The sequence below is a fragment of the Pecten maximus genome, chromosome 13, assembly GCF_902652985.1.
Source record: "Pecten maximus chromosome 13, xPecMax1.1, whole genome shotgun sequence".
NCBI lineage: Eukaryota > Metazoa > Mollusca > Bivalvia > Pectinida > Pectinidae > Pecten > Pecten maximus.
The window spans coordinates 21,382,036-21,394,239 of NC_047027.1; the positions used below are offsets into that span (position 1 = coordinate 21,382,036).

The 12,204-nt window shown below is 38.0% G+C and overlaps 2 protein-coding genes across 2 annotated transcripts; both read left to right on the plus strand.

Annotated features, from left to right (window-relative positions):
* Positions 1-2,908: 2,908 nt before the first annotated feature.
* Positions 2,909-5,618, plus strand: LOC117341410. The gene is made up of 2 exons (XM_033903259.1): positions 2,909-3,034; positions 3,645-5,618. Exons 1-2 carry the CDS (start codon positions 2,965-2,967, stop codon positions 5,588-5,590), a joined length of 2,016 nt encoding a protein of 671 aa, XP_033759150.1. The 5' UTR covers positions 2,909-2,964; the 3' UTR covers positions 5,591-5,618.
* On the plus strand, positions 5,586-11,680 carry LOC117341411 (fibropellin-1-like). Its single transcript, XM_033903260.1, has 8 exons — positions 5,586-6,765; positions 7,168-7,272; positions 7,885-8,022; positions 8,264-8,389; positions 9,852-9,947; positions 10,597-10,719; positions 10,943-11,038; positions 11,370-11,680. The coding sequence occupies exons 1-8, from the start codon at positions 5,598-5,600 to the stop codon at positions 11,507-11,509; spliced, it is 1,992 nt and encodes a 663-aa protein (XP_033759151.1). The 5' UTR covers positions 5,586-5,597; the 3' UTR covers positions 11,510-11,680.
* The last annotated feature ends 524 nt before the right edge of the window (positions 11,681-12,204 follow it).

The window sequence follows — 12,204 nt, forward strand, 5'->3', positions numbered from 1 at the left end:
TGCCCGGGCTGGACACGGACAGGAGGAAGTCGCCTTTGCTTAACACGTGAGTAAATCGTAACATTATCTTTTATGTCAATATAGTAAGGGAGCAGATGCTATAGACTTAGGGCGAACGAAATGAAGTACGGTTTAAATCAAGCTTTGGGTGACCGTGGGCTAAAACATATATAGTCATGATGTCGGTTAGACTTGTCGCAGGAACCTACCAATAGACAATATCATATAGGTGACACAAAACTGTAACAGGTCGATAATGGAAGACATTTCGCGAACATCTTCTTTTTTATATTTTAAAACATTTGGTATAACTTGTAGTTTAAGACACTGACCGAACACCTAGAAAAATATTGAATCATTGCTGCCTTCCGTCAACTCGATGCACATGCATACTCCGCGTGTTATAATTTAAAAGGAAGCACAACGTTCCGCGAGGAAATATAGTTCCTTCTTCATTCAAATTTGCTGTTTCTTTGCAATGCAGTTGTATCCTTAATTTTGTCCTGGAGAGTTTCGCACTATGAAAGATACCGTTTCTGTTACAGCCATATGTAGAGGATGTGGCTCTGGAATCTGCACAGCCCCTAACTTATGCGCATGTCCCGACGGAAGTGTACAACCTTCGTGTCCTATAGGAGACACATTTTCTGGAATAGAAATGAGACACACCTTTCCGGGTCAGCTATCTACATGTGAAGACCTGGGATGTGAGCAGATATGTGAAGAAGAGCAAGGTGTCCCACAATGTGCCTGTATTTCTGGTTTTGCAATAAATAATGATGGACGGACATGCCGAGGTAAACAATAACAAATTTCGAAATAATTCAAATAGACGCTGAACATATGATCCACCATACACAATTTAACTGTATTTTTGATATCTGCACGAAAACAAGTTTTGTAAAATTGATATCAATTAAACAGGTTTCAATGTAAATTTGAATTAGGTTTCCATTACGATTTGTATAAAAGTCCTCATTAAGCCTCCAGGTCATGTCTGGATATATAGCAGTACTCCAGTTAAAGAAAAACAGAAGCATAATTTTGGCATGCTACACAATCCAGAGTACAGTGTTTAATAGTTAAGCAGAATTTCCTACTTTTACAGAGTACAGGAATACCATATGTTAATTGCATTTTTTTTTTTTTTTGTAAGTTTTACTGGTTATTTACTTTGAGCATGTGCAGCATTATACTAACTTATTTCAAGAATGTATGACAATCAGACCCCAGAAGGTTTTGTTGTAGTAATGATTGAATGGCGTGTCTTCATCCTATAACTAAATGTACTTTTTTTTACTTTTCTCTTCTTTCCTCTCCATAATTTGATATTGAAAACAAAATTAGCGACAGCTCGGAGATATACCAGCACTTCTTTCATCAATATACCCATGGGTTTATGAGCAATATTACTTAGCTTTTTGAAAGTGATTAAGTGCATATGTAGACAATTTTGCTTTTCGATCAGATATACAGAATTATGAAACAAGGGGAACCTACATAGGGAATTGTAAGATATCCATTAAAACATGTTGGAAATATTGGTAACAAACTTTAACACTTTAACATTAGAATAGCCTTCTAAGAACCATTCAAATTCACATATAAACATTGAGTAATATCCCTCTAGTACATTCTGAGAAATAGCGGTAACTGGGATTGTTTACGGAGGGACAACAGAAGGAAGGACTTCGGACCATGGACAAGGGTCAATTTCAACAGCCAACCATCTCAGTCTAAAAATAAGAAATGATGAAATATATCTGTATGCCCATTTAAGCACAATCCACATACAGAAAACAGAGATTTATATTTATAAAAAATAACAAGAAAAAACACATATCCAAATATTAAAAAAAAAAAAAAAAAAAAAAAGCACACAAATACCACGAAATTATGCCACATCACTAAGTATGATAAAATCATATATCAGGATTATAAAAATTACATAATCTCTTTCATTTCATAATTGAGATTAAGGTGGGGATTCGAAAGAAAACCGCAACACAGTTGAAAATAATTCGGGAGCGGAATTTTAAACTTTCCCAAACTTTATATATCTATTTGAATGCCATTAGTTTTGTAACGGTACATATACATTTAAAGAGGCTTGCCCGCAGAGAGATCAGAAAAATTGGCTAATAGAAAAAGATTTTTTACACATGACAGATTGTTGGAATTGTTGAGTTTTTCATTTTATTTTCCTTATAAAACGCTGAAAAGTGATATTAAACCTCATTTTTTAAATATTATTTATTTAATCGCAACCCGCAAATAAGTCCCCGCTATAAAGTGGAGTCTAATTTGATTGACACATCAAAGAAACAAGCACGTGCACAGTGCCGCACAGTGATAACTTCAAAGGCAGCGGCGATTTACAAAGAAGATTTGCCCTTATATTCCATACACTTCCCTCTCAGGTTGAGTTTTTAAACGTCTTTTAAATACATATTCTGTAATTGTTTTCAAGAAATAAAGTCGGAAAGCCTCTAATTTTGTCACATAGAAACGTGTACTGAAGTTTATTTAGTGATCGGAGATGTGCCGTTTACAGGTCCGTCTGCGGGTAAGCCTCTTTAAAACATTCGTTGTGTAAACACTTTCATTGTATTTTTAGTTGCTTTGGAACAAGAACATACAGTATATAAAATGCATTTTGCTCTATGTATGTTAAATTAATTGCATGTGTTTACCACGAAAGCATAAAAACAAAGAAATGATTTAAAAAATTAAAACCGCGAAAGAAAGTACAGAGGAACTGTTCATGTTAAAGAGTATTTATACCACTGGTTGTAACATTTGAACGAAACCTAATTTATTGCATCATAAGGAATTAACATACAAGATATATCAGTGACATACCTACCTGTTTTGTGATATTTTCTCTTTGTTTAGATGTCGACGAATGTCGCGAGGGACACCGTGGATTGCTTCCAGGGATGTATCAACACCGTTGGGAGTTTCATGTGCACATGCTTCCGGGGATTCACTCTGGCTGACAACGGACGCACGTGTAGGAGGTTGCACGACTATCGTATGTAGCTTCGTATACCTAAATATGTGACACGCACACGCAGGTGGCGCTTATATCGAAAACCGTGCACTACGTCACACTTGGATGATATAGTTGTTAATAAAAACCGCACCTTTTAAAGGGTCGAAACTAGAAAGAAATGGTAATCTAGAATTTCGAAAACCAATGTAACCTCCAGATTATGTTTCTCATTAAATTTTCCAGTCCGAAACTCAAGTCGTGTTTAATAATGATAAGAAAGCATGTACTAGAAATAGGTTTCATTCTAAATATCTTTCTGACTAATATATTGCAATAGTTGTTCGCAAAACCGAAGACCTAAGTCCATAACTTGACATGTATCAGCACTTCTACAATTACAAGATACTTGTAAGTATGTTTATATCCACTCCATTTTAAAAGGGGCATTGGTTGAATCATACGTAATTAAGATGACGTAATAATAATAGTGACGCCAATTATTACGCCATGATGTACATATCTATGAATTGTTTGTTTTAGAGAAATATTAATATATATTACCATCGATATACGGTACTAACAAGGCGAGATGACCCAAATACAAACAAATTATATGTAATTAATTACTTATATTCTCAATTACTTATAGGGAATTCCCCGTGTTCAAAAAGATCACAAACACAAGGCAGGCCATGTACTATATCTCCGCATGACCAAATGTCATCTGTCGTAAGACCTCCCCAGCCACGACCATGTGAATTAAACGGTGATCCATGTGGATCATCTTCACACCTCGACTTTGGATCTCAGACTCCGTGTGGACCAGGATTTACTCCATGTGATTCCTTTAATCCGGAGATTCCGGAGATCCCTGTTTCAACAGACCATTTACCACCATGTAGGCCAGACACACAGCCATGCGGATCCAAAACACCATGTAGATCGGAAACTAAACCCTGTATTGCGGTTCCGAAAATACCGCCTGTGCTTGAAGAATTTCCTCTTCTTCCAGGATGCATGGATTCCAATTGTAACCCACCTTTTTCTCAGGAAACAATAGGTGACCGTCAGGATCAGATTACACAATTCACGAGTACCAAGATGCAGCCAGAACCTTGTATTTCCGGGCCGTGCCCGTTTTTACCAGAAATGCCTCCCGGTAATTATCCACTATTTGACTCAAACATACAAAATCCAAGTCCTTGCTTAAGTAGTACATGTGTACATAACTCCAACACGCCTATTAGAAACACAGAATTTATTGAACCAACGACTGAATTTGTTTCCTCTGACATACCGCCGTTTCCGGACGTTCCTCGGGGTACTTACCCTTGCCCTCGATCTGGATGCCGAACAGGATACAATAGTCAAGATGTATCCACTGTATTTCATCAATCTTCAGACTTAATGTCTAAACCACCATACAACATCGCCAGAAAGGTAGCTCCATGCCAACCCGGCAGCAGTTGTGAAGTTGTCAAGCCCTTATTCATTGAGGAATTCGTTGATAAAGCCGCTGAGCAAACACCAATGCTGTTGTCTGCCTTGAAGCGACCGTCATATGAATTGGAACCGATTACTGAAAACCAAGATGAAAGGGATGCAGACCAACAACACACAAGAGGTAATAATGACACCGACAGATCAAAAGATCACAATAAATTACACGCATATGAATCTAATACTAAGGCGTCACCGACAATACTTCCTTTCATTGACGAGACAAGTGAGGCCACGAAGGTTTCCAGGATTCCAATTAAACAATCAGATCAGTCTTTAATAAGAAGACTACATCAAAGAAAGAAGTTGAAAATGACGCGTAAAAATAGACGACGGAGGAAAAACAAAAGAAAACACAGACAGAAAATTGCTAGAACTGGTAAACCAAAAAGATTACGGAATAAGCAGGACAGTGAGACGGTTGAAAATGAACCTAGTATATACAGAACGACACCACCCCTTTCTGTTGAATATACTTCTGGATCTCCTACGACAGTTTCCACGCTCGGAACCACTGACGTCCAAAGATCAAACTTTGAAGATAAAGTAAAATCCTTTCTAACGGAGTTTAACAGGTTAAGAGGCAAACAGGGGGCCTTAAGTCAAACTGGTCAACACCATGAAAAGGGGATAAAGAAGGATGAACGACGTTCAGGAGAACGCCGGAGACAGGGGCGAATATGTCGGGGCGATCTTTGCACATCGTACGTCAGCACTTCCCCAACTCATCCTCCAGTCCCGCCAGCTCAGAATACTAGTCCTAATTCACCTGATATCAATTCACATTCCAGTTTGTATAATGCTGTTCTTCCTACTCCAACTCAACGTAGCGAATCTGTAAAACAGCGAGTTATCTGTGCAAACGACCAGGTGGCCGTGGACGTTCCTGGTGGCGCTATATGCCAGAAAAGGTTTAATGGGACAATACCACTACCAACGTGCCCACCAGGGCAAACAGTTACAAGGTCCCGCATGGGGTATGTGTGTGCTGCCGCAGGTGAACTTAGGCCTGTTTGTGGAAACGGTACCACCCTAAACCTAGTCATGGGTAGGTATGTATGTGAGGAAACTGACTCCAACATGTACAACTGGTGAGTCAAAAATGCTGACAAACTCTGGATGGAGATGTGTAAATATACCTACTTTGCCCCCCTGTCCCGAAGGTCTTGACTCTATCGAAACACCGATAGGAAGGATGTGCCAGTATACGGGCCAAGAAGCTCCAAGGCCCTGGTGTCCCCATGGTCAGGAGGCAGTCATATCCCGTAATGGGTACACTTGTGAGGATGTCCAAACTACCCAGATGCCCCTACAGGATTGTTCCCCTGGTTTCATCTCATTGGATACGACTGAAGGACAAAGGTGTATAAAGGACCCTTCTATAAAACTAGGTTCAATTTCCTGTCCAGAGGGGTTCCTGTTGCAACTTGGTGAATGCCGGGCCGTGGATGAAATTAATTACGGCGGTGGAGAGCCGTGCCCCCTAGGACAAAAGGCAGTAAGTACTAACAATGGTCAAATATGCCAGTATCGTACGAGAAGTAACATTGAAAACGGTAATAGTCCGCATGGAACAACTAGTAACCATCAAAGAAATCAGGGCAATCACGATTTATTACTTAACAACCCCGATACCTCAATTAATCACAATGATTATGATGATAGAGGACAAGACAAATTCCACAGAACGACTGATAGTAAATATCCCGATTCAAACATATTCGCTGAGGACATATCCACAAAGTGTCCCCAGGGACAAATATTGACCCAGAAACGATCAGGGTTCCTCTGTGATGTGACAACGGTAGATGTATCAGATTGGATATGTTCCCCAGGGGAGGTAATCGTGCAGTTAACATCTGAGCTCGCCTGTGTGAAAGACACCCATACTACCATTGTCTGCAGAAATGAATTCGAACTTGGATGGAGTAATACAGATCAGGAGTTTACCTGTGTTCATTCTTCTACCTCTCAAACGGAAAACATACCCTTGACAACACAACCACCTGTACTTCCCAATATGCCACAGGTACCCGCATATAGGAAGGGTTCACTATCATGCGAGATAGGTGAGGTTCAGGTCATAGACGACGATGGTCGACGATGTGTTGTCATGGAAACTGATGACGGGTTATGTGGCGATACCTATATTGTCCAAACTCTTGAAAATGGCCAAAGGATATGCAAATCCCAAACAATGACGTTGAAGTGCCCGAATGAGTATGAACTTGTTACTTCAGATCGAACCCCAGAGTGCTTACCCTTAGGTGGTAAGTGTTTTGCAATACATTATCAACAATGTTGTTTCCAAAATAAAACCAGATGATAATTTCTGGTCCATAATGACACCAATGACCCATAGCTGATTTCTAGATATTCCTTTCTTTTTAGTTATAGATCTATGGTTTCAGTACAATGCCGATTCGAAATCCAAAAAATGCCTTCACCGTTTATTTTGTGTTTTTGTTTTTTTTTTCGATTCATCTTTCTGTGATATGTAGCTCAATGATTGGGTCAGTTACGTTAACACATACAATGGGTGAATTATATTTGATAAGGGGCACTGTTTTTTGGCAGCACTTTAGTGATTGATGCAGTAGTTTTAACATTCAAGATTACGTTTTTGTCAGATGTTACTTGATGCTAGACATTATCTTAATGTCTGTTTTTAGGACCCAGAATACCAATGAGTCCATGTGAAGACACCTACAGCATTAGTGACGATGATGGTGAGGTCCGGTGTGTTTTATCTCCATTAGGGACTGGTTGTTCCGATGGTAAGAATAATTTCTATAAATTATTCATTTGCATATTTATTTTACGATACACGACATTTATGACTTGAGTCTTAACGCAGCCCCTTCAAATGGTATCCCATTATATTATATTCAACTTAATGGTAGTATTCTTGTAAGATAAACTGATCTCAACAAACACTAGAAGCGCGTGCCCTGATTCGATATGAACTACTATTTTAAAGCATTGCCTTTCTATACAATCTATGCAAATCCGGCATTTTAGTTTATCCACATTTCGATATATATATAGTCTATATATTGACGGTATCGGACAACAAATTGATTATGAATCAATAGCCATGAACTCATATCCAATGAATATTCATGAACAATTCGTCGTTTCACGGTAATGCACTATAATCAAAATGCAAATAGTGGATTATTTCAACAGAGTTTAACAGAGTTTTTTCTCTATCAAACCATCAATTTCGTAATTTCCCATTGTCCAGAGATACTTATATTTGTTGACGAAACCTGAACTCGTGTTTATATACTATTTAGTTGTAAAGGTTCAACAAATTGATTTTCAATGCAATTATTAATGAACTGAGACTCAGTGAATATTCATGAACTATTCTTGATATCGTACAGAGGATCAAACTTCAAATTGTGGGCGGAGTTTGGAGTCCCTAAAGATGGCATGTAACCCTCAGTGTTCTAACGGAGGTGTTTGTAAGGACGGGAACTGTGTCTGTCCGCCAGGGGTCACTGGAGTCGCATGTCACCAAGGTAATTATGATAGCATTGACAAGTAAAATATAATGTTTCACATTTTCGTAGAGTGTAATCACGGTCAGCTTTCGAGAACAGATTACTTACATTACATGTTTGTTTTACCTGCATAATCCAGGTATATTTATCCCCTTTTATGCCCTGTTGGTAGGGTATTAGCACTGTAAGAAAAGTAAGAATTAAAACAGTATTTCCATACCTGTGATAAAATATCAACACATATTGAAATCATTGACAGATGTAGACGAATGTCAGTTGTTACCCAGGGGTCACTGTCAGTATCACTGCCTCAACACTTTTGGAAGCTACCACTGTGTCTGTCCACCTGGCCGAGCAATCAACTCAGACGGGCTCACATGTAGCGGTATGTACAGTTAACTATACTATCAATTTAGTTCTTAGCATGGTTGTACTACTATACGTACGAGAATGCGTATTATGTTTATATGAGCATCAGCGAATAATTATATTTTGTGAGATAATTTGTTTATCACACAAACACATACGCACTCGCCACACGCATGCATGTCGTACGCACGGGAGGCCGTCCTTAAATGACCTTAGCTGTTAATAGGACGTTAAACAAAATAAACCAAACCAAACCAATTATCACACAAACAATTATCATGAGCATTAAAAGTTTTTACTTGGGATGCGATCCCTGGGAATAACATTATATTAAAATTTGTAGGTACGAAAATAATGCCGTACGTCTAAGCAACGAACTTGATATATTTTCTATGAGACCCGTCTCAGTCGACATGGATTTTGATAGACAGGTTTTACTGAATTAAAATTGGATCCAATAGCGTGATAAACAAATGGGTTTTTTTTTTTTATAACAAAAGATCAAAAATCTCCTGTCAGAATATAATCATGGGCTGTAGATATAATATTCCTGTTCGGTTCCTGTGGAATCCGATGTAAATACCGAGCTCATTTTCTGCTGGAGAAGACAGAAAAGATGGACCATTATAGGGAAAAGATACGGCAACAAATCTATTTAATGGTAGTTTATCAGCAAAAGATAGAGAGAACTCATAATATGTGCATATCATCTCGTATAACAATACCGTTCTATAAATACAGTTTAGTAACGGACATCTGTAAAATAGTTATAATCAACACCAAAGAGATATCTGCCAAGCTTCGAGGGAGAATCATACCTCGTGGTAAGTCAAAATGATGATTTACACATAGAAGGAATATGAACGGAACACCTGCAAGCAGTTAATTACATAATTGTACCTATATCCCACTTGTAGATTTATCCTGTACAGAATACATCAGTAAAGACATAATGTAGTATATACCTGTCATGAAGATGCGCTTGGTTGTTCTAGCGTCAAAATCAGGACCATCATGGTCATTGGGCCGCGGTGGCCGAGTGGTTAAGGTGTCCTGACACTTTATCACTGGCTCTCCACCTCTGGGTTGTGAGTTCGAAACCTACGTGGGGCAGTTGCCAGATACTGACCGTATGCCGGTTTTTTTTTCTCCGGGTACTCCGGCTTTCCTCCACCTCCAAACCTGGCACATCCTTAAATGACCCTGGGTGTAAACAGGACGTTAACCAAAAAACAAACAAAAACAAACCTGCATGGTCGCAGTATTCCATTGATTTGATTTAGATTTGTAGGTGTTTACTTTGTGGAGTCACAAAGTTACACATTACCTTCCAAATCACCAGGTCGTTGCTCTTAAGGATATTCGTGTCAATCTACATTGTATTCATATTGTTCCTTTGCTATATAGATATATTACATATTGCAGTTACATATCTTGACATTTTCGTTTTGCTTTTAAAGTGTATGCTAAATTTGCAGATATCGAATGCACTCCAGAATGTCTTAATGGCGGTCATTGCCGAGCCGGATCGTGTCACTGTCCTGCTGGATTTAAAGGAAAATTCTGCCAGACAGGTAATGCTTTTAACATAGTTATATAACTGGTACATACAATTATAACAAATGTGCTGCCATGTATGATTTGGTAACCCTCTTAAGATCTATATTGATATATAAAATTATATTCTTTAACTGGGTGCCGTGACCCGGATTGAAGAGTGTGGTGTAGTTATACAATGTTGTTTGCTGATTATTTGTTTACGATGGCTCGACGTTCACTGATTCGATCAAAGCGTGAGAGTAAAAGTTCTTGTCAGAATCATAATTTGTGAAGAGATGGGTGTGATTTGGAGGAGAAAACAAATTACCGTCTGTACTTGGAATATAGAGGAGACCACGCATTTAAGATAAATATTGCTCCTACACTTCTTAATGCAGATCAAGAGCACGTTGCAAAATGTTGATGAGTCCTATTTATAAGATAAATAATGATTTCTTAAAATTCTAGTCGGTCCCAAAGAGACCAAATATGAATACAAGGCCATGATGTACCAAAGCATAATCGGTGTTGTCATATTTGAAATTTAGTTTGATTGAATAGCTTATTTTATCCTCAGATAAGTGACTACTTAGACATTGCGACGCTGTATGCTGCAGTCAATAGTAAAAATGTGAAAATCTGTTTTATAAAATCTTTAATGGATTTTATCATCACCCTATTTAGATATCGATGAATGTGCACGTCACTCAGGGTTGTGTGAACACCACTGTCGAAATACACATGGTGGGTACGCATGCGTCTGCTCGCCCGGAAGTCGGCTTCGCCAGGACGGTAGAACGTGTGTCAGTAAGTATGATGTTACGCTTTGTATTATACTAAATAGCCATTGATAATTGTACACAAGTCAGAACGCCTCTCTACCTTCCCATTTTGGATCTAATACTACAAATACAATAATGTATATCTGCTCTTATGTTACCACTAAATAAAAATTATGCGCTTTACCACTCGTAATAGGAACGTTTGAAACATTAGATTTACCTCGACCTTGCACTGCTTATTTTTGTAGATACGACGTGTGTACCGGAGTGTAAAAATGGAGGAGTGTGTATTCAGTACAGATGTCGGTGTCTAAATGGTTATCGGGGCATCACATGCCAATTAGGTATGTGTCATCTGAACTTGTCATCTGAATTTATCTATGTACTTTTCAGATTCATGTGTCATCAAATTTGCGTATAATCTAAGGAAGTGCAGTGTCCACGATCACGTGATTGCATAATTTTCAAAGACGTAGTTTTTTGTTGTTTTTTGTTTTGTTTTGGTTTTTATTTTATTGCATAAGCCAAGTTTTAAATAGCCTTTTTATGTATACTCCAGTAACCATATAATATTACAAAAATCGTCTATCAAGATCTAGTTATTTCATCTGTTAAACCCTTGCAAAGCAAGTTTTTAAACGATTAGTTCGTAATAATCCTCCGGTTTTCTTTCAGATGTAAATGAATGTTTGGACTTACCTTGCAGTCATATCTGTACGAATGTCCCCGGAAGTTACACTTGCGCATGTCCAACCGGATTTGAATTGGGGATTGACCGACACACATGCTCAAAGTCGACTATCATTAGAGTGTAGAGAGACCATCACAAATTTGCGATACTGACACTGGTTTGCTTAGATTGCTATATAAGTTTAATTGTCGAATATGGATTTTAGCGTCATAACCTACACATCAACAGTCGCAATTCCTGCACTAAGAACAGAAAGCTTTGTTATTAACGTTGTCAATTAAAGGTGCAATATTAACATCACTTTATTACATTTTTACCCGTGAAATTTCATAAATTATTCATTCTATAAAAGTGATATTTTTCACTAGTAAAGAATATCATATTTTTCACTAGTGAAAAATATCACTTTTGCTGATTTGACCAATCAAATTAATGATTAGAAAATACAAAAATAATTGACCAATCAGAAAGCCCGATATATATGTCAGCACCTGGACAGGGGAAACTACTTTTTTTGTTTATAAATTATCGCTTTAGTCCTAGTTAGCATACGGGATAGGGTTTTCGTTGATAAAAAATGTAATAAACAGAATATCTAACAGTGTCTTCAGTAAAACCAAATATATTTCACTCGTGCGGCTAATATTTTGATATTTTTCACTCGTGCTTCGCACTCGTGAAAAATATCAAAATATTAGCCCCACTCGTGAAATATATTTGGTATTACTGAAGACACTGTTAGATATCCTCTATATATGTGACACTGAACGTAACTGTCCGTGACAATTTATATTACTGTCCGTGACACTTTACATAAAT